The 23,924-nt window shown below is 37.5% G+C and overlaps 1 protein-coding gene across 1 annotated transcript in view; it reads right to left on the bottom strand.

Annotated features, from left to right (window-relative positions):
• Window positions 1-3,380: 3,380 nt before the first annotated feature.
• Window positions 3,381-23,924, bottom strand: part of COL4A5 (collagen type IV alpha 5 chain) — a 191,899-nt gene continuing 171,355 nt past the window's right edge. Inside the window, exons 42-51 of the mRNA XM_058658440.1 lie at window positions 21,727-21,860; window positions 18,470-18,542; window positions 18,275-18,346; window positions 16,443-16,571; window positions 15,153-15,251; window positions 13,134-13,346; window positions 8,654-8,831; window positions 5,993-6,107; window positions 5,476-5,648; window positions 3,381-4,652 (exon numbers count right to left, since the gene is read on the bottom strand). Coding sequence (XP_058514423.1) covers window positions 4,571-4,652; window positions 5,476-5,648; window positions 5,993-6,107; window positions 8,654-8,831; window positions 13,134-13,346; window positions 15,153-15,251; window positions 16,443-16,571; window positions 18,275-18,346; window positions 18,470-18,542; window positions 21,727-21,860 — 1,268 coding nt within the window. The 3' untranslated portion in view covers window positions 3,381-4,570. The remainder of the gene's footprint in view (window positions 4,653-5,475; window positions 5,649-5,992; window positions 6,108-8,653; window positions 8,832-13,133; window positions 13,347-15,152; window positions 15,252-16,442; window positions 16,572-18,274; window positions 18,347-18,469; window positions 18,543-21,726; window positions 21,861-23,924) is intronic.

The following is a 23,924-nucleotide window of genomic DNA, read 5'->3' as shown; positions in this document are numbered from 1 at the left end:
TCCCCTTTGTTGGGCAGATTTGAAATATTGCAGTCCTGTCTTTCATGGACGTTCTTGAAGCTAGAAAACCACTACTAAATTTTCTGTTTCCCAGCTAGTAAGAATGTTGACGTTTCTCACTGACTGCAGGCATGCGCACCTGGGTTGGCAGATCCCTCTGGTGGAAGGTACTACTACTGGGAATTTTCTTTCTGGAGCTTTCTCGTATGTTATCTGTAGCTAGAATCTAGTATGTCAATGAGATAACTACAGTTCTTTCTCTGGAGTAGGATGGAGCGAGCCAATTGATCACCTTGAGAAAAGTCAAAGTGCATCAGTGGAGATCCAATAGAACAATAGTTGGAAAAATATGAGTAATTTAGGAGTGTAATGATTTTTTTTTTTGCCTCATTTCATCCTAAGAACTTTGGAAGACAACCTCCAATACAGCTTTTCAAAGTAGCTCTTTAAGTGATTCTTTGTCATATGTTTGCCGGTCTAGTCCTAAATTGCAAGTGGAAGGTGCTTAATTATGTATATCAATTTTGTCAATTCACTCTAATTTGCCATATATAGATTTAAGCACTTCCCTTAGATTTCAGAAACGAAAAGCAGTTGTACACTCATCAGTGTGTAAACAGCAAACAGACAATACACTTAAGTTTAGGAATCCAGGTCTAGCAGCACAGCAACGCAAAACTTGTCACTATACCTAGACCCAAATGAATGAGAAGAAATAGGTTACTAGAACTTGAAGGGGAGATAATTAAGAATAGATTATCTTGAAAGGAATAGGGATATTCAACTGATGGGTGCAAGTCAATCTGGAGCAACGTTACAGACAGGAAGTCATAAAAATAAACACTGTATTTTCACTCCTGTCCTTCTCTGTGTTATCCTGCTGGGGCATTACATGAATTAACTGTACCAGAAGGCAGAGCGCTCAGGAACTCTTTGGGCAGAAACCAGAGTGAAAGATACAGCACAAATCTGTAAGGAAAACAAAGATATCTGGCACAAAACTGTTAGGATATCAACAATTTGCCACCTTATGATGTCCAAGTGATGTCCACTCAAAGAGAAGTAATTAAGATAATATAAACGTATAATATAATATGATATAATGTATAAAATATATAATATGAATGTTGATACATTGCAAAAGAGGTTATTGAGTTGCTTTCATTCAGCATCCAGACAGCTACTCCAGGCAAAAAGTCCCATGATCTGTTCTCCTTTGGCTTAGAGTTAGCAATATTTGGTAGTCAATGATAGGATAGCCTACTTCTTCTCCAGAGTATACCTTTATATTATCGATAATGCAACTTCATGTCTTTCTGATTGACTTAATTTTTGGATTGCTATCTTGCATGGTGCCTTACAGCTATTAAGCATCCAATGAACTAAATAGTTAGACATTCCAATTCTTTTAATGTCCCAACTTATAAGCCTTTTCACAATAAAAACCCTCCAACCATCCTGAACATACTCCAACAACCATTACTATAAAATTAAAATCGTGTGATTTCAAAATATTCTTCCGTTTAACTTGGAACTGCCTCATGATGAAGGTGTTTGTATAGTTCAGTATGAGAACTAAGCGTTTCTGCCAAAGAAGCCAATTGAAGTCCTCACCAAGCAAAAGTGGTTTCTCTTTGCCTCTGTGTTGAGAGGCATGAGGGGTGCTAACAGAGCTCCTCAAAAGATAATCTTTGACAGCAAAGCTGTTCCTTCACTAGGGATACAGACAATGGAAAATTGGCCCAACCTTTAGAACGAGTTGTTATTGATTTTTACAAGCCTGGAACAGTACATGCAACTGAAAACAAAGGCAGGACTTTTGAGTGACCAACCACTATGGTCAACAATGAGCTCATTTTTAGAAGCACTAGTGCCCTCTTGTGATTAACTTCTGCATAAACTTTAGATGGTTTGGCAAGACCAGAGAGTTTTCAATTAACCATGTTGATTGAGGCAGAGAAACCACCTGGCATTACATATATGTATATATTTATTAACATGTTCTCCAAATTTTTCCAGGTGGAAAAAACCACAGCAAAATCACATGGTGTCCAATGAAACCTCTTTTGGAAGGTATAAGTGATGAGACTAACGTGGCATTAGAGAGAGGACCAAGCAAAAAAGACCGAAAAGTAGCGGAAGTGTATAGTTTGTTACACAACATATCTTTGTAACTATCTATCTATCCATCTATCCATTATTTACTGACCTACATACCTATCACTTCTTCTATTTCTTCTAGAAGCAGGAGATACCTATGAACCAATTCTTCAACATGGTTTTGTAACATTGGGATTTGGTCCTTTTTGATCTGAATCATGAAAGATTCACTGACTTTTAAAACCACATTGTTACACTTAACTATTTGGTAATTAAAGCATCTGATTAAATAGAACAGCTCGTTCATTGCTTGCTCACATGGGAAAAACAATAATTAGTGTATGACTGCAAAACTCGTTAAAGGTAACCACAGGAATAGCTAGATCAGAACAATATTTGGGCAGGGAGGTCCACTAACATTAAAATCCTGGAATGGATTACACATGTATACCTAATTGTTTTTGTCTGAAGTACACAACAAAGCAGGGCTTTGTTCATACAACAATTTAAAATGTACAATACAATGTTCATACAATAATTTAAAATGTAATAAAAGAGAGTTATTTTTGAGTCAAGATTTACATTCAGCTATACAAGATAGGGGAAGCTACGAATTGCAAAATCTTTAGAATTGGTATTTACAATGCAATGCAAGCAGCAACCTTTTGAATTTATACCATGTACAGAAACCTGGGAGATGCAATGTGGTGTCTTCGCTTAAAATCATGCATTGGTGTTTTCATGTATGAAACCACATAGAAAAATAGAGCTATAATTTGTAATTGGATAGAGAAAATAAACAAATTGATTACTTACTAGTGTTTAGATCCTAAACTCTACCACTATGGACTCCAAACTTTAGATTTTACATGTGTTCATATTGGAACCACAAACTCTCAAAACTGTTTTCACTGTCTGACATCTTAGCTGTAACAGAGGGTTTTAGTACATCTTTCAAGGAGTTCTCCACAATCTTCTGTCCATCTCAATAATTAAGAATATCACCACACTAATCTGTTTTAAACATTATTACAGATTCTTCCCCAAACACAAACTAATTCTACTTCCTCAGTCATCAGTAAAATGTAGTCAAGAAATTATCTCAAAACACTAATAGATTTTCTTCCTTAGAAAATGGTTTATATTGCTATATTTTTCTGTCATCTGTCAAAGTGATTCAAGTCTGCAGAATCAATTCCCCATGAAAGGAAAACCTGTTGATATGTGGATGTGTATGAACAAGTTTCTTAAACATAAGCTGAAGAGATACACAGCAAACCATCATTAGGACATATATCTTTAATTAAATTTATATTAGTGGGTTAAAAAAAACATTAAGTGAGAAGACAACTGCTAAGGAGGTAAGGCATCTTATAGCTATTGATAATGAAATGCTTAAAATAAAAAAAAACCAGAAACAGCTAACATTTTGTAATGGAATAGACAAGATGAACTAAGTGTTGTCTTCCCAGTTCTCATACAAGCAGAGACCACAGAAGAGTAATTTTTACATAAGAAGCACCAGCAAAAAGAATTATTATTATTATTATAACTTTTGTGTGTACTTTTGTTTATCAAAATTGTTGGGGAGAATTTTGTCCAGTCAGGGTGGGCAAGAACATAATACAAGAAATATTAAAACTGGGGTGCATTTGTTCTTAGGAGTGTCTTGCAGAACACAGCCAAAAAATAAATTATCCCATTAATATTTAGAATTTGGTATGTTCAACGAACATTTAGAATTATAATTAAAGTGACTAAAAATGATATATATTTTTTAAAAAGTCAAGTAAGAACTTCGGGGATAAAACTTAAATTTACTCTCAGTAGTAACTTGGTGTAAGAGTATAAATTCTCTCACTCTGATAAACAAGGATATAAAATCTTTCCAACTGTATTCTAGGCTTTCTTACATTTTTCTGTAAATAGAGAATCATGCCAGGTCACACGTAAATGATTTAACAATTCAAGCTAAAAAACTGTTTACACAATATACACATTCTTTACTTACAGAGCAAAATATGCTTAACACTTTTATGTGAAAAACCTTGGATACAGTAGGATTAGTAGCACCATGAAAAAAATTGTTTCCCCAAACTGTAGTCATTTATTTTATTCTGTGCGATTTGTCTTTTAATTGACCTTTTAGTGAGCCATTTTAATAACTGGGCAAAATGCATATTCTTCATCCTGCAGTCCTTGGAAAAAAGTACTCCTGGACCCAAAAAGGTAACTTAGTTTTTGTATTTCTTTCACATAAAAATAATACAGAACTTGTTCTGGCACGTTGCTGAGGTACGGCTGAATCTTCATGGTTACTGGTTAGCATGCTCTCTTGGTCATATATAGTAGCACCATTCGTGGCAGCAGTGGTAAAGTTGGAGAGAGTGAGACTTTGCATTTTGAGAAATATATATATATATATATATATATGCATATCACAGGTAAAAACACACGAAGAATTCTTGTGTTATGTTCTCTTCATGCACACTTGACATCGGCTAATACGTGTCCTCAAGTCTCCTGCTTTCAGTGTTTCTGACTGAGGTTTACTGGGAAATGAATAACAAGACAATGAGATTCGCATTTCTAGTATTTTAACTGTATTACTGATTCAAATTCATAGGCAATTTCTTTGTGCAAGGTAGGTGTAATAGCTTGTTTTTGAGCATTGTACTGCAATGCAGTGTCTGGTGTGGCCATAATTAGTCATAGAAATTTTGTAATTGTTCTCCCCACTGCTATTATCATTGTATCCTATGCCTCCCTCTTTCTCTGAAACGCTTTAATACTCACAGAATGAAAGAGATCCATGAAGCTAATGAGAAATACATGGTTAGCATCATAACAATATCCAGTAATGATAACTTAAGAGAAGCAACAAAAAAAATTCAAACAAAAAAATTTCAATACAATGAAATATCATGGGGTGCCTATTTTATATGTGGTGTCACTCATCCAAACGTAGAGATGAGAGCTTTTTAAAATATACTGGGAGAGGAGATAAAGGAACTGAAGGAGAAAATAACAGATTGAAACTTCAGTTCCTAGTTAGCCATAATTCTAGAATAGAATTCTAGAATAGCAGCTGTTGAGTTACTGTGCATGTCGCATTAGGTGTTTTTGTATCTGTTTTGTCAGTGAAGGGTTAGTACTAAGGCATCTCACACATATTTACCCTATGTTAGTCAAATCTGATTTTCTGACCTGAGTCATGTAAACGAAAACAATTATTAAAGGATACAGACCATGAATTCCTAACATTTGGTGAGGATAAGCCATCCAAGAACTGCGCCCCGCCCCCACCCCTGCCACCTTTTCTCCACCATCTGTGAAGGAGATTATCCAACTGAACTAAAGTCACCAGCAGCTTACCTGAACATTTCTGACATGTCTACGGTTGCCAACCAAAAACTGTAGGAGTTGGCATAGTAGTTACAGGTACCCCGCCCATGACATTCGATGAAGGGAGCTGAACGAAACTCTTCCAAGCAGGAACCAGGGGAGGCCAGAGCTTGACCTGAGCCCTCTGCCCCAGCACTTGTATGCTACAAAAGACCAAGGAAAATGTGCTGCAATACTCATGTGTCATAAGAACTTAGTGAATACCCAAACATATATGCTGAGCTTACTAAAAACTCCATAACCAGTGAAAGGGACAAGGACCAGTGGTAATAGACTAGTATCCACATCAAGCGGAGTGAACAAATGCATTAAGTTTGTTATGTGAAAGTGTTCCAGAAAACGTGTGAGAAGGAACGCATGCTTGAACAGAAGTTGCCTGAATTTCAAGTATCTCACTACGCAAATTACAGGGAAATCACATTGGGAACAAATGTGCATATCGTAGTCAGTCAGCTAGGAGGACTAGGCGAGGAAGAGTGTTTCATACCATCATGAAAGAATAACCAATCCACAGAGAATCCCATCCTTGAGGACAGCGGGGAATCTGGATGGTCTGACTGTGAACTGCGATCACCACAGCTGGGGCTTCGCATACTGCACATCTGGTAAAGGAAAAGGCAGAGGAAACATAATCCACAGAGTAAGTACATGAGAAATAGCAATCGATCTTCATTGGAAACTTTTCTCATATGGAAGGCTAGTTCACCAACAAGAAAAGGGGAAAAATACACAGTGAGAATTGCTTTTGCAAAAGCCCTTTCTCACCAACATACAATAAAGTAACGGCATAAAACTGAACTTCCCCCACCTCACTGAAATTACAGATGCATTGCTCTAGCATTTCAATTTTCTATTCTGGCCTACAATCCTGTTTGTTCTAGTCAATGCCACCACTACCTTTAGAGTTTGGCCTGGTGTACACTACTTGCTGTCAATGTATCCAAATGGAGGGTAGTTACTTAGTAATGGTGAGATTGTGGTAAAAACATCTGATAAACAAGAAAAGATGAGAAACAGACACTTTCTCAATCTCTGTTACTTTAGGTTCAAATTATATGTATTAGCCTTTAAGCCATATCTGGAGAATTATAACCCATGCAGAACACTGGACACATACCCAGGCACTTGCTGAAATCCATAAAATTAAATCAAACAGCAATAGAGTGAATATAGCTGAGTCTACCAGATCTTTAATAGAGTACACAGGACCCCTCTGAAATACGACTGGAGACAGTTTGGCACACTTTTCCTGTAAAACAGGCAGTGAATTTAGATTGCCATTTGCCTTCAAGGATTGGGACTAGCAATATATATCACATACCACATAGACATACCCATGAAAATTTCTAAAGAACACAAACAAATGTATCACAAAGTGTTCCATGAATTTGTAATTAAGACTAAGATAGTTCAATCTTTATATTAACTGGCAAAGAAACTAGTATTCCCAGTGATTCATCCTTTTTGGCTACTAGAATAACAGGTCATGATCAGAATAAGAATGGCAATAACCAACATTCTTAGGAGAGTCACGTAAACTAAGGTTTCTAACGGGCAAAATAGCAAGAAATCCCTATTAATGATATACTCTGACTCTGCTTCTTGGGTGCCAAATCTCAGCTGTCACTTTCTCCTTCTTACAGTTCATATATTGTCAAATATTACCCCTCCTAATAATGCAATACATGACACCACAAAGATTTCTGAGGTTTCTAACCCATTCATATCAGGCTTATAGCACTATCCTTCATTCTAACTGGTCTCTTCACATCCCTATTATCCTTTTTGCACTTCATACACAATGATGATTCTTCATTGAAGCGTAACTCAAGAATTTCGGGGCAATGACTCCTTGTTATACAGCAAGTAAATTCCAAATCATAGTTTGGCATTGAAAGTCCTCTACCATCTGAGCTCAAGTCAGTTTTTTTCAGCTTTTTATCCCCATGCAACATTTCTACACTAAATTCTTTTTCTAAGGCTTATTAACCTTTGTTTGAAAGGCAAATTTACAGAGAGAGCAGGAGAAATAGAGAAAGTCTTCTATCTGCTGCTTCACTCCTCAAGTGGGTATAATGGCCAAAGCTGAGCTGATGTAAAGCCAGGAGCCAGGAGCTTCTTCCCTGTCTTCCACATGGTTGCAGGGACTCAAGGGTCTGGGCAATCGTGCACTGCTTTCCCAGAGTAAACAGAGAGGTGGATCAGAAGTGGAACAGACAGGACATGAACTGGTGCCTATATGGGATGCTGGAATCAAGCGCAAAGGAATGTCTTGCTGTACCACTGCTCAGGCCCTACTCTAAATTCTAAACACATCTTTTCCTCTCAAACCTCCTATGCTAACAACCTCCAATCCACCACAATCTGATGATTCCAAAACACATTGCTTCCATATATTTAACCCAGGTTTCTCTACTTAGAATTATAGCCTTGTCACCTATGCTTTCATAACATTTTACTGGATCTTTTCTAGCACTTAACCTGAGCCTGACACATGTGTTAGACCAATTTGTGTATGTATTTGCTGAAATTTGGGATAGATTTGAATTTTCCTCAATGCTTCCTGTTTGAGTTGTAATTCCTAGTGTGAGGTGGGGATTAAGAAGGTAGAAACTTAATATGATTGTGGTGTTTTAGAGGTAGGGCTTTTGGGAAGTGACTCAGATTAGATAAAGTCATTAGAGTGGAGCTCCAGTGATTGAATCCTAGTGGTTATATAAGTAAAGGTAGAGAGAGCAGATGTAAAGACATATGTGTGCTAGCTCTTGCCATGTGTCTCTGTGTTGCCTCAAGACTCTGCCAGCAACAAGGTCATCATCAAATGAAGCTCCCAGATATAAGATATCTAGAACCACGAGCCAAAATACATCTCCTTTATGTTAATATAGCGTCTCACCTCATTGTAGTAATTAGCATAACATGGACTGGCAATTTGCGTAATGGTTAGATCCTGAGTTCTTTGGAAGAAGTCAGTCAAAAGCCAACTTTCACTAAAAGTCAATCAAATGAAATCTTAAATTGAATATTAAAAGGCATCTCTGTTCCACTTCACACGGAATGCATATCATCAACTACATGTGCATTGGACTTATTTTGTCCAGCTCATCAAACGGGATTCACAAGAAACAAAACGAAACCAATGCCTCACCGACTAATGAACGGCTCAATGCTTTGGCCTTTCAGGGGTTCCATGCTCATTGGCATAGGTTCTGGAGTGGAGAGCCAGTAAGAATAGTCATTTCTTGAAGCGAAATTACAAACATTATTGATGTTGCAGAACATGAAAGGCATGGTACTGAAGCGACGAAGGCAGCTGCCAGCCGTTCCTGGAAGAATCAAGGGACAAAAAGATAAAGAAATGCATCATAATTAATCTTTATTCTAGAAGTATAGCAATTTCACAACAATAAAGTTGCCTTATTTCTTAGATATTAGATATCTTTTACTTTAAAAATTCTAAGATATAGTCCTTTACAAACACTTCTAAATTTAGAGTATATTTTGCAATTTAAGTGGACATCTCTTGTGGTAGTTCACTATTTATGTTCAAAGGGTTTTTTTTCTTTTTAAAGATTATTTATTTTCATTGGAAAACTAAATCTACAGAGAGAAGAAGAGACAGATGCAAGAGGTCTTATATCCACTGGTTTGCTCCCCATGTGGCCACAATGGCCAGAGCTGAGTCAATCCAAAGCCAGGAGCTGCTTCTGGGTCTCCCATGTGAGTGCAGGGTTCCAAGGCTTTGAGCCATCCTCAGATGATTTGCCAGGTCATATACAGGAGGTTAGATGGGAAGTGGAGCAGCTAGAAATAAATAAACTCGATTGGGATCCTGTTGCTTGAAGGTGGAGGATTAGCCAATCAAGCAATTTCCCTGGACTTCTCCAAAGCTGTTTTTAAACTGATGTTGTAACCTAAAAATAATGATATCTTGGGACTGACACAGCAGCACATCAGGTCAATCCTCTCCTTGTGGTGTTGTTTTCTGTCCAGGCTGCTCCACTTCTAATCCAGCTCTCTCCTTATGGACTGGGAGAACAACCAAAGATTGTTCAAGTCCTTGAGTTCCCACACTCATGTGGGAGACCAGGAAAAGGTTCCTGGTTTATAGCTTCAGATCAGCCAGCTCTGGCTACTATGGTCATTTCGGTGAGTGAAATCAGTGCAAGGAAGACCCTAGCTCTGCGTGTCTACCTTATCTCTAAAGTCTGACTTTTAAATACAAATAAACATATCTTTAAAAAATAATTATGTCTTATGGAGAACATTTAGTAATTTACATAAAAATGCAGGGCATATACTGAGTCCTTAGGATATCACATTAATATTTCCTGGTCCAGGCTGCTCTTTCCCCTAAGATTCCGCTAGTATGTGCCTGGGGTGAATTTGCAATTTCTTTATTGCTAAAGACAAAAGTACTGCTGACAAATATGTGCAGCAAGTACAGATAGGTCTCAAGAGAATAGATAAATAGAAAAAGAGAGGAAAGAAGGAGGTGGGGAGGGGAGAGGACAAAAAGAACAAATCTCACAATCTCTTTTTTAAAGATTTATTTATTTATATTGGAAAGTCATATTTGCAGAGAGGTGAGACAAAGAGGAAGATCTTCCTTCCCCTGGTTCATTCCCCAGGTGGCTGCAATGGCTGGAGCTGAATCACTCCAAACCCAGGAACCAGGAGCTTTTTCCGGGTCTCCCATGTGGAAGCAGGGTCCCAAGGCTTTGGATCCTCTTTTACTGCTTTCCCAGGCCACAAGCAGGGAGCTGGATAAGAGTGGAGCAGCTGGGACACAAACCGTCACCCATACGAGATCCCGGCACATGCAAGAAGATGATTTAAGCACTAAGTCATCACACCAAGCCCACAAGTGTTTATATTTCAGTGCTATTAGATGCAATAGAAGTTATCTCAACCAGTGACTAAGCATTTTCCCATCTCATTTGCTAACAAAAGTATAAAGAAAAATAACATATATCCCTCACACATTTTTAAGTGCTATGGTGCCTGTATCTTTGACAGCTAAAGTTGTCCTTTTTTACATTTTTACTGTGCTAGTATTAAAAAAAAATGTTTTTTTCCTCTCACCTTCAAATATATCCTTGCAAACTAGCTTTTGTAATACTAAATGTTGAAAATCTGCATGCCACATATATACCTTGCTAATTGTCATTTCTTGTGTTTGGGAGTGCTGATATTTGAAATAAACTTTCATGTATCACTCTTTATGTTGCCGCCGCCCAGCAGCAGCAACACTAAAATGACAAGGCATACTCTGGGGGTCTGGGAAAAGCTGGAACCGCAACCGGACCCCTCACTGCCAAAAGCGGCTGCGTTTAAAACCTTCACTCCGCTGCTCCTGTCCCCATTGGTCTAAGCTTTCCTCCCTGCTTCTTCTCTCTGGCACCCTTCCTCCCACCCGTCTGTCAGTCATCTGTCCGTCCGTCCGTCGTCGTCCACCCGTCTGTCCGTCCGTCCGTCTGTCATCTCTCCGTCTGTCATCGTCCCGTCCTTCATTGTCGTCCCCCGCCTAGCTTTTACCAGCTACTTTTATATCGTTCTCGTCCAATCACTTCTCCCCGTGGGTCCACTTGGCGCTTCGTGATAGGTCAGTAATCACAGCAAGGGCATTAGCCTATCCCTGTGACTTCCTGCTTACCTGCTGGCGAGACCGACTCGGCCTCCTGGCCCTGGGCCAGCCACCATCTTGCAATGGCCCCTATCAATCCCAGAGTAGCTTTAGCACCCCGCTCCCCACGCTTTTAAGTGTATCTCATGTGATCATTTGAAATGTAACATTAACTATTGTGTATTAAATATATAAACTATTTTTAATAATAGGAAATTCACATTATTTCTCTTGAAAATTGAAACAATTTCTACTCCTCTCACAGTTTTATCTGGATATATTTTTATTGCTTAATTGCTCAGAACATGTTACTGAATGTATTATGTATCCTGCAAAAAATGATAACTTTTTAGGAGTATAAGGCTTTTTATGATATTTTATTTTGATCTGTCATCATTATAGCTGCTATCAATTCCCAACTGAAATACACATTATAAATGCTAATAATTATTAAACTAAATTGTAAGCTTAGAAATGAGATGGATGAGAAGTAATTTATAGAACCTCAGTTAATGGGAGACTTTAACAACACTGTTATTTTGAATTTCCCTTTGGAACTTGTCTCTCAGTGGTTTTCACACTGCAGGGTGGTGTGCCATAGCATGATTCTTCTATAAAGTGTCAATGTGAACAGAGAAGGGGAACACAGCAAAGAAGATTATGCAGACCACATTCACCAGCAAAGTGACTTTAGGAGAAAACTCATATGAATACCAAAGATTTGACGATTGGTTCCTTTAAAATTCTGCCCCCTCCTGTCATTTGAGTCCATGGACTGGAGTCATCCTCTTTTGTTTTCTCAGGCCATGAGCAGGAAACTGAATCAGAAGCAGAGCAGCCAGGACTCAAAACAGAGTCCATATGGGATGCCAGTGATGCAGGCAGAAGATTAGCTTGCAATGACATGACCCCAGTGCCCCATTTCCTGGTTCACTCCTTCATATGCTCCAGTAGTTGGGACTAGGCAACAGCCAAGGCTTGGAGCTGGTGACTCAACCTGAGTCTCCCAAATAGGCACAGGAATCCAATTACTTGAGCAATCACCATTGTATCCAAGGCTCTGCATTGGCAAGACGCTGGAGTTAGGAGTTGGGGCTTGGATTTGAACCTAGGAACCTTGACAAGGGGCATCAGTATCTTAACTGCAGGACTAAATGCTCACACTCATATTATCTTCTTGACTGTCTGTATGTTGGCAAATTAGATAATGATTCCTAAAACATGATGTTCCAGGTCAAACAATGAAACCCCAACACACAGTGGAAAAATTCCAGGAGAAAGAAATCTTGGAAAGTGAAGAGTTCCTGAGAGTCATTCAATTCAGCCTTGTATTGTCAAATGAGCTGCCCAATACAGTATAGAAAATATACAAGAGGTCTTTAGAAAGTTCATGGAAACTGCATTATTTTTAAAAAGGTATGAATTTCATTTTATTTTTTCAACAACATGTACTTACATTTCAGCTTCATTTTCCATAAACTTTTGAAATTATATCATGCATGGGAACACTTGAAATGAATTAAAATTTCTGTAGAAATGTGGTGCTTTGCGTAGCCTTAATGTACTATGGTAATGCTTTATAAAGCTTAGACATGTATTCTATAAATACAAAGTAATATGCTTTTTTTTGATCTAGGAATCATGATTACCTTAAGAAATTATCTTTCAACTTGATAATGACTAGTCTTATTGAAGAGGAATATCTCTCTAATGAATTATAAACATTTCCCACTGAAGTTATGTTGTAAAGAACCCAAGAAATGTACTTATTTATAGCCTTTTCAAAACTTTCTTTAGTTAGGCCAAGAATTGTACTTCAGTGGAGTGTTATTAATTTAAAATTCATACTGGCTAAATTCAATTACACTTGACATGGTCTTCTATTTGGAAGCACCAAAAGAATAGAGGGATGCACTTTGACTAGGGCTACTCCAGAATCTACCAGGTTTTTCAAAACCAAAAACAAAATGTATAGTAAGCAATAATATGTCAATTATCTCACCCAAGTCTTGACCGTGAGCTCTTTTATTTCCTTGTACATACAGGAGAGAGAAGCCATCATAGATGTGGACTGTTCCTTGTGGACATTGTGGTGCATCTGTTGTTTGGCTATGGCGTGTGATGAGGAATCCATGAGCAATAGAGGAGGTTCCAGGGGGTCCTGGCGGTCCTTGTAATCCATCTGGCCCAGGGGGTCCATCCAAACCACGGGAACCTAATTCCACAAAATCATCAGTATACAAAATTAATTAAGCCAGGATCTGTTATTATAGCCATTGAAACAACATCTTGACCTTATTTGATTAGTTAAGACATTCAATAATTATAGGGTTTCTGCAAAGGCTTTACTATATATTTGGGGCTTGGAGACAACTAAGAAATGGTCTCTGCCTTCAAAGAGATTTAAATGTGCATTCCCTCTTTGACTTTAGCTCAAGATAGCAGGCAATAAAACACTGTCAAAATGGAAGTACTAGGGCTTATTTGGAGAGTTTGTATGTTATCTAGTTTCTTGCTGGACTGATGGAGGAGTTTGAACTCCAACACCAAATTTTAGCTGGCTGTTTTGCTCAGCAGAAAGAAAGGACGGGTTCAATTGTCCTTAGTTTCCCAACTGCAGTGCTGGCAGACATTTTCCTTTGGATCTCCCTAGGGAGCTACTCTGAAGCACACCTTTTGGTTTAGAGAACAGGCAGGGATTTTAAAGATAACTTATCAAAAGGACTATTTTCTTTTTTTTTTTAATTGTTTATTATTTAACTTCAGTAATTACATTGTATTATGTGACACAATTACATAGATACTTGGGTTCTCCCCACCCCTCCCCAAACCCCCCCACCATGGTGGATTCCTCCACCTAGTTGCATAACCACAGCTCAAGTTCAGTTGAGATTCCCCCATTGCAAGCGTATACCAAACATAGAGTCCAGCATCTTATGATGTAAATTTTTGCTGATGGTATGTTGGAGCTTTCAATTGACTGGGATGATACTCTGCTGGCTCTGTCTTCAGACCAGAGAGGGTATACCTAAGAAGCCGTTGAACTTGACTGGACAATAAGATGCTGGACAAAAGGACTATTTTCAATCTGTCATTAACTTCCCTTTCCCATTTAGCCTCTTGATATGAGCTCACTTAAAAATTTTCCTTATATCCAAGCTTTTCTCTGGTTAATGTGTCTATAGTATTTTGTTTTTGGAAAATGTATCAGCAACACATGTAATAAAGATGATATTAACTTGTTTCTGCCATAGAAACAGAATTAATGAAACACAGCATGCTGCCTGCCCCTAATATGTGTGACCTCATTGCCCTATTGCCTCCAATATTTTTTCCAAGACAAACGTATCATATATATATTATTTAGAGTTGCCAATATATATTAATAACCTATTGAGTTTATGATCTTCTATTTCCATGTTAGCAATCTTACATTGGCATATGTGTATATTTTTTGCAAATTGTCTTCAATTCTTTTTGGAAATGGGTCGAGCACAGATTGGGAATCCAGCAGACGACAGATGCAATATTACTAAGAGCACCAAATAATAAGTGACCTCAAACATTTGCATAACAATTTATCATCTCAACATGAGATAATGACATGATGCTCAAAGGTCTATGGGAATCAGCAAACTTTTATTCATATTTCCTGCAATTTATGGGGAAAATTACAACCTATTGTGATACTTCAAATATGGAAGGATTGGCAGTGGTTTCAAAGTGGTGAAGAGATTTAAACCAACATTGACAATAAACTAAACAAGTAAGTACAACGAGTACCTGGAAACTCTCCATCTTGAGCATGAGCTGAGTTTTCCAGTTCTCTAAATATATAAATAGGAGTCACTTTGGTAGGTTTCTTTCATATTGGCAAATTTCCTTATAGGAGCCTTACTAACTCCTCAGCTACAAATTTATGAGACAGCTGTGCTCTCTCAAACTCCAAGTGGAGGCTATGTGTCCAAAATTCTCCCAGACTTAGTGACCACCATCAGCAGCACTACTTGATTCGTCTCACCTGGCTGCCCTGGCAGACCTGGGTCTCCTTTGCGTCCTCCTGCACCATCAAAGCCAGGGAGTCCATTGCGTCCTGGATCTCCTGGAGGACCAACTGGACCTTCAGGAAAAGAAATGGAGTCTTCAAATGTGGCTAGAATAATTGTTCATCCAAGTGGATCTAGGAGACTTAAGGTTCTTAAGGACCCTGGATTCATAGTCCACTATCATCTTAAATCCAAACAAATGAAGGATGAGCTAAAGTTCAGGACAGAAGGAGCAGACTAGGATTTGTCTTAGGCTTTAAACATTTCATTTGCCTCTGCAGAGATCTCCTTAATATGGAAGTTGCACTCACTTTTCCTTAAGAACCAGACAGGAGTACTGATCCCAATTTTTCTCACATATTCCACCATAGGTCAAGCCCGTTAGTGGGAGGCATACTTCATTTCTGGGAACCCTACTTTATTTCTGGGAAGCCTGTAAGTCTTTTAATAAGGGGACAAAAACTGAAGTTAGTTCCAGCTTTTAAAGTTAGCTCTAAGCAGAGAGTCAAAGTCAAGGAGACAGCAGTTATTTTAAAAAGTCAAGGAGCCTCACAGTGGGAAACTGATGGCTCACCAAATCAGTCTTCAGTCTTTCTGCTGGGTGAAGCAGCTATAGCATCAGATCTGTAATACATCTCCATTTCACAGCAGAGTTTTTAACATTAATAAAATTCAAATTAGAATAGCTAGAGGAGGTAAAAGAAATCTGACTGGGTCTGAAAGACATTCTGACACGATATGTTAAACGTTTCAAAAAAAAAAAAAAGAAAGGAAAAATGGGATCCAGTGATTGTCTGGTATTCTGCCAGTTGCTAGTTTCTATTGTTATAGATATACTCTGAGATGTAGAAGGAGGACTAGAGAGATGTTCTTAAACAGATGGGGCTTAAAAATTAATCTGCAGGAGCCTGTGCTGTGGCATGGTAGCTTAAGCCTCCACCTGCAGTGATGGTATCCCATATGGGAGCTGATTCTAGTTCCAGTTGCTCTATTTCCAATCCAGACCCCTGCTAATGGCCCAGGAAAGTGGTGGTGGATGACTCGAGTCCGTGGTCCCCTGCACCTACAAGGGAGACCTGGAAGAAACTCCTGGCTTCTCCCTTCAGCCTAGCCCAGCCCCAGCCACTGTAGCCATCTGTGGAGTGAATCAACAGATGGAAGATCGATATTTCTCTCTCTCTCTCTTTCTTTCTCTGCTTCTCTCTCTGTAACTAACTCTACCTTTCAAACAAAAATAAAACTTAAAAAATGATTTGCGGAAGTACCTGGTAAGCCCTGAGGTCCTGGTAATCCTGGTGGACCTTTTAACCCAGGCTGGCCAGGGATTCCTGGAGGACCAGCATCTCCTTTGATTACAATACTCTGCCCTGAAGGACCGGGTAATCCAGGAGGACCTAAGATAAAAAAACACAGGGATTTAAAGTAGGAAACAAAACGTTGAAAAGAAATGGGTGCTAAAGTGACCTAAGATCAGAATAGGAATTACAGTGTGAGAAACAAGTTATAGCCTATGGGGATTTCAGATTTATGAAAAACACATAATAACTTTTACTTTCATTGATCATATAGGTTTTCTTTTTAAAGATTTATTTACTTCACAGGGCTGGTGTTGTGGCACAGAAAGTTGAGCTCTCATCAATAAAACCAATATCCCACATAGGTACTGGTTTAAGTCTTGATTGCTCTACTTTCCATCCAGTTTCCTGCTAATATGCTTAGAAGAACAGTGGAAGATGACTCAAGTGCTCAGAATTAATTATTTATTTGAAAGGCAGCAAATAGAAAATGAAAGAGAAAGATCTTGGATTCATGGTTTCACACCCTAAATGGCTACAAGAGCCAGGAATTGGCCACATGAAAGCCAGTAACCTGGAACTCCATCCAGGTTTCCCACAAACACTTGGGATATCATTCATTGCTTTTCCAGGCACATTAACAGGGAACTAGATCCAAAGAAGAATAGCCAATACTTAACTGACACTATAACACAGAATGCTCTCATCGCAAGTAGGAATTTTGCAATTGTGCCTCTCTGCGAAAATTTTAAAGTACTTGATTACTGCTATATTCAACAGATATCTGTTCAAGAGAAATTATAACTATCTCATCCAGAAGACTGAAATATAAGAATCATAAGAAATATAATTTTCTTAGGGTTACTGGAAAAATAATGTTTATCATTCATATTTTCAAGTCTTATCATTCATATTTTCAAGTCTTGATGGATTAGAAAACTTAATCCATTACAAATCTGTAAACACTGATATCAGAGGAGGACAGACCTGTTCCCTGAGAAGTTTATTTTGATTTTAACATAACTTATAGTCCTGTTTGCTGCAGTTCTCAAGGAACCCACTGAACTACTAGGGGAATTGAGCAGATACCCTACTTGACAGTTTATAGAATGTTCTATAAACCCCTTAGCAAAGGAACCACCACAAAACAGTGCAAAAAAATATACAAACATATACATGTGATTTTCTCTTGCGATCTGCATAATTGATTATGGGAAAGTTAGTAAAAAAGACAGTAAAAGTCTCAGTGAGGGATCAGCATTGTGGTATTTAAGATTAAAACACTGCATGTAATGTAAGCATCCCATATTAAAGCACTGGTTCAGATTCCTGCTGCAAAGGTTTTCATTCAATTTCTGGCTAATGAACCTGAGGAGGTAGCAGAAGAAGGCCCAAGTACTTGGGCCCCTCTCACTCACAAAGAAGACTCAAATGGATTTTCTAGCTCCTAACTTTGTTTTGGTCCAGTCCTGATTATTGTAGCCATTTGCAAAGTGTACAGTGGGGGAAAGATTTTTCTTTCTCTCTTTCCCTCTCCCTCACCCTTTCACATACTGCCTTTCAAATAAACATATTTTTAAAATATCAATGAAACATTATTTTTCATCTTCCATTTGTCTTAAATTTAAGAGTTCCTCTATTGATATCATATTGATAAAAAACAAATTTTAAAGAATAGCAAATAAAGAGTTGTGCCTAAAACTTTAGCCTTTGATAATTTAGTTGAAATACAGAATTGAAACTTTCAAATTCTTTAATTCACCTACATGTCAAGTATAATTATCTTTAGCAATGAGTCTTACCTGGTGGTCCAGTAAGTCCTGGTTCCCCCTCAGGGCCAGTTGAACCAGGCATTCCACTGGGTCCTTTCATGCCTGCAAAGGTAATGCAATTGTATGGCAAAGCAATCAGGCCATAGTGTTTACTCAGCCAAATCAGACATGGTATCTTATTCCCAAAGAGCTTAAAGGGAAACCCCACAATATCCTTTTACATACCTGGGAATCCTGGAACACCAGGGAGGCCAGGATCCCCTTTCATCCCATTGAGGCCAGGTCTGCCTGGATTACCCTGAGTAAATAAAATAATTAATGTTTAAAAAAATGGAGGTAATGGAGTTAAGTTAGAGGTATTACATAGTGGCTTACATAGTATTTACAGTCAAACTTCTAGTATTTTGAATTTCCAGGATTCAAATTCTAATGTTGTTTATTAGTTTTTATTGCTTCAGTTGTATATTTGATTAGTCAGTAGTTTTTGTAATTTTTTAAAGATTCATTTATTTGAAAGACAGAAGTTACAAAGAGAGAATGAAAGACAGAGAATTTGAGAGATTTGTCTTCCATCCATTGATTTACTCCCCAAATGACCACAGTGGCAGGATCTGGGTAGGCTATAGACAAGAGCTTCATTTGGATCTCTCACATAGGTGGTCGGGGTACGTGCATGGGGTACATGCAAGGTGCATTAGCAGGTTGCTGCATTGACAATGGAGCAGCTGGTGCACGAACAAGAGTGCGTATTGGGTGCTGGCATTGCAGGTAGTAGCTTAGTCTGCTGCAACATAGTCTGCTGCAACATCAACACTAACCCTGTTTTTATAAGAACACTAAGAAAAAAAGAAGTATCTGCTTCAAGGGGGAGAAATTAAATTGATTAGCATGTAATATGCACATAATATATGATATCTATCACTATTAACAAAACACTTCTTTTTTTAGTCTAGACATGAGGTAATGAGCATGTGGATTAGAATCACATATATTAAAATGCTAATATCTGAAAGATTTAGCAAAAATATAGTAGGGCCCGTCAATTGGGTTTGCAAATCATAAACAATATGGAAAGGAGAAGAGTTTACAATTACTGCATAATGGCTCTAAAGCAACCATATAGAATAGAAAGATCATTTAGGAGACTATAATGCTAATCAACTGCAGGACAATTAAGATTGCATTAGTAAGAGTGAAAAAGAAATGTGCCTGAAATATCTTATTATGTCAAAATAAAAGAAACTGCTAGAAACCATGAGATGGGGGTGCATGTTAGAAAGATACAGAATCCAGCTTGAAAAAGTTCTAATCAAAATAAGTAATGATAGTTTCAAAAGAATAAATTATTGGAAAAAGGGGAAATAATGAATCCATAGCTGATGACAAAGAGGCAAGAAGGGAGGGTTCTTGCTCAGTGAGCTCAATCCTATACGTGCAGATAGTATCTGAGATAGAACATGATCTTTTTGCTACTATTCCATTGGAGAATGTTTGAAACAAAAATTAACAGATGTTAAATATGAGAAAAACTACTCAAAAGCAGTAGTGTATTTGCATGCTCTTGACGTATTTTCCCATAGTCTTGTTTACCTGCTGGCTGCAAGGGGCATAAGTAAGAATCATCACAGTTGAGAAACTGATTAACAGCTTGACTGGCTGATCAAAATGAAAATCGCAGGGTAGGACTGTTGCACAGTAGTTTAAGTAGACACTTGGGAAACCTGCACATCATGTGGGAGTGTCTAGGATCAATTCTCCCCATCCACTTTTGATACAGCTTCCAGCTAATGTGCCCAGGAGGCAACGAATGATGCCCCAAGCACTTGAGTTACTGCCACTCACAAGGGAAACCTGGCGAGAACTCTGTCTCCTGGCTTTGGCTTATGGTACCATGTGCTGCAGATGTTTGGGGAGTGAACCAAGATATGGAAGATATTCTCTGTCTCCCTTCCTTCCTTCCCTGCCCCGCCCTGCAGCTCAGTGTCTCTCTGCCTTCCAAATAAGTAAGTACATATCTTATATTAAGACCACAAATAAGGAATAAATTGATATTATGTACCCATTTATCTGTTAACATGAAGACACATCACTCATATAGTATTCTAGCTAAGTATGTGAAGCCTGAATCAATTTATGAAGAATTAGAGAAAAGAAGGAAAATTCTATTTTAAAAATGCAAGGGGGTGGCTAAAATAGTTTTTAAATGCTAGGATAATGAGAGGGAAAAAATTAGAAATGGGCATTGTTCCTCATTAAAGGATACAACAATTAAGTGAAATACTTAATTTTGTCTGGGTCTTCCTGTACCAGAGAAAGAAATCTCCAACAGGTATAACTGCATCAACTGACACTGATAGAACACAAAAGACAGAAACTAAGTATATCTGTTTTCAATTTCTGAAAGTTTTTTTAATTGTACTCTGGTTGTGTGAGAATATCTTTGACCTTAGGAAATATGCACTTAAGTGTTTAATGAAAAAGTGTTTTGACAGATGTAACTTACTCACAAATGCTTCAGTATACATACATATGTAATCTTCTATACATATTTATACACATATATGTCCCTACAGAAAGAGAGCAAATGGGGTGAATTGGATCACACAGTAGTCTTGAATGCAGGCACAGTGGCATGTGAACTAAAGGTATATGGGAGAAAATGAGGTAGGGGATGAGTATTATATGAAAATAGAGAAGACTAACCTTTCAAGCCCAGGTAACCAGAAGAATAGTAATACAATGGATATTAAAGTTAGATATTGGAAAGCTTTAAGGACTACTCCTTTAGCTATCTTCTTTTTCTGCAGGGAAGCAGCCTGCAGAGGTAAAAGACAGCCCAGAGTGTGTTGCCAACTGAATCTACTAACAGTTCTCTTGAATGAATGAATGAATGAAGGCAGCTTTGAGAATTCATAAAGAAGTATGTGACTCTGTGACTCAAAGCAGAAAGCACATGAGTGGATATGCTATAATTCTTGTGTGTGTTTTTTTTTAATAGGTGAAGATGGAAACCCAGAGTGTCTTTTTCCTCAGACACAAAGCAGAAATGTGTAGTGGAACTGAAATTGGACCCTAACTCTATCTAATTTCAAAGTCTAAAATATTCTCAATCACCATAATTACCTCAGTATGGGTAGACTCATCCACATGCAATGCTCTGACATATCTATCTTCTTTACATAAATTTGCTTGCACTGAAATGAAAGCTTCTCAAAACTAAATAACATACACTCCAAAGACTAGATATATAAAGTATCTTTTGAGAAGCCTCCTTTGGTTCTTTTTATTTACTTATTTTTAAGGCAAAATCCCTTTAGTTAGAAGACTACAGGAACTTGCTTCCAACTTCTTTTTTGATCTTCCAGTGAGCTGATGCATACAGACTATGCTTAGAGAATGTTAATTAAATAATGTAGTTTAGATTTCTCATTTTCAATGCAAATATCCACACTCATTATCAATTCCTTACTCCCATTTCCTACCGGGAGTCCTGGTGGTCCTTGGTCTCCTTTCAAACCAGGCAAGCCAGGTTGCCCAGGTGGGCCTGGGTTTCCCCTCTCTCCTTTAATACCTCCATTTCCAGGGAGTCCTCGGGGCCCTTCTGGACCTGGTAGACCTTGATAATGCACAACAAATGATCACAAGTTCAGTATAGTTTAAGAGTTGTACAAAAGACAAGTTTGTCAAATAACCATCTTATTCGTTTACAAAAATCTAATTGTGTATGATAAAATCGAGACTACATCAAAATGTACAGACTTACAATGACTCCCTTTAGAATGTAAATTGGACTAAGTTCTTTCTGTTATTAACACTAGCTTTGTAGACCCTTTAAAATTTACTTTTTAAATAATAAAATCTAAAGAAAGAATTCAGGACATAATAAAGCTCTTTTCTGTAATCCTCCCACCAAGTGAATTAAGTTAAAATGAAAAAACACAAACACTGCTGTGCCCTAGTCTCAAAACAGAGCATGAGTACATCTAAACCACCTGGAAAGCTTGTAAAACCAGATTCCTTGGCCCACTTCAGCGTTTTGGATCCAGGCAAGCTGAGGAGTGGCCTCAAAATTTCCATTCTACTAACCATCCGATAGAAACTCAAGCTGCTAGTTCCTGGACCACATTTTAAAAATCACTATTGTAGAGCCAACAGTGATTTAAGCCATTTCTCTTGCTGTGATTAAAATAAAATTATTTTATTCATAACTAGCTCTATTTATTCATCTTTTGCTTATTACACAATCAAGATAGTTATTTAAGCAAATTGTTTGATCTTATTTTAATTATATGCTTGATATCTGGGAACGTTTAAAATTTTTTAATAGAAGAAATAGTTTATTTGACATTATATTACTTTAACACAAAGCAAATAATCCAGCATTCAATGTCTCCAGTGTAATTTTGTTATTTGATTATAAGGCCCAAGTTTTCTATTTGGCCTTATGAGGCACAGGTAAATTTTTATTTTGATTTTTAGTAAGAATGTGAATCACCAGTCCAACATTTCTGAAATATCATTGGTGTTCAGTCCCATACACCTTTCCCTCATATCCACTATGGTTCATTTGCCCCAAAGAATTTGTCAGCTATTATTTTAGTTAATAAAATAACATCAATTTTCAATGAGATAATTAAGCTTAAAATACCCATTGATTAATATTACTTCATGATCAATGCATTATAAATCCAAAAATGAAATTCAAAATACAAAATACAATGATTTTGTATTTTTTCATCTTGGAAAATGCAAATACATTTATTTTTAGATTTCATTTGGCAAATAATAATTGCACATATTTATAGGATACCATATAATACTTTAATGCATGTATGCATTGTGTGATATCCAAATCAGATAAAACTCTCTGTCTTCTCTATAATTTATCATTTCTTTCTAGTGAAAACACTCAAAATCCTCCTTTTTAAGAAAAAGCACCATAGGTTATGTCTATATATAACCACCATGAAATTTTTTTAAATATCAGAAATTTGTTGATTCTGTGTTGTACTTTAATTTTTTATATTCTTTATAATTTATTTTGAAAAAAATAAAGAATTCTACATGTTTCGTGCGAACAGATAGGACAATTTAAAATGGAATTTTGCTAGCTTTTATTTTTTTTCCTAATGCTCTGCTTTTGCTCTGCTTTTGCAAATAAACATAGCAGGTCTATTAAGCAACTATGGTGGCAATGTCACTGGCCAAGCGTTTTGTCACTAGGTGGGAAATAAGTGCTACCTGCTTGCAGAGTGTTTTAGTGGCTAAGGCTGAGACTAAGTTGCCCTGTCCTTAGAAAATAAGTCCAAAATAGTGAAGAGTGCAAAGTTAGCACATCACCCTCTCTCCTCTGGTAGTCTCACATTTTGAATTGATTTCAACAAAATAGGACAATATAAAAGGGTTATTTTAAAGGAACTATTATAAGTATATGAATTTAGAGCACTATGTTCATGCTCCCACATGGACAAGGGGGGGTCATTTTTTTTTTTATCTGAGATTAAATTTGGACTTTAGTTCCCTTCCCAAAACTTAAGACTCAGAATCAGTGGCTACATACTATAAAGGCAAATGGCAGAAGGATTGAGAACATGTAACTCTGGAGACAAAATGCTGGATTGGAATCCTCATCCCAGTACTCATTAGCTATTTGACCTCAGCAAGATTACCAATTTCTCTG

Source organism: Ochotona princeps, chromosome X, assembly GCF_030435755.1.
Source record: "Ochotona princeps isolate mOchPri1 chromosome X, mOchPri1.hap1, whole genome shotgun sequence".
NCBI classification, from domain to species: domain Eukaryota; kingdom Metazoa; phylum Chordata; class Mammalia; order Lagomorpha; family Ochotonidae; genus Ochotona; species Ochotona princeps.
Note: the sequence above shows the minus strand (reverse complement) of the source record. Positions and strands in the feature narration are given on the sequence as shown.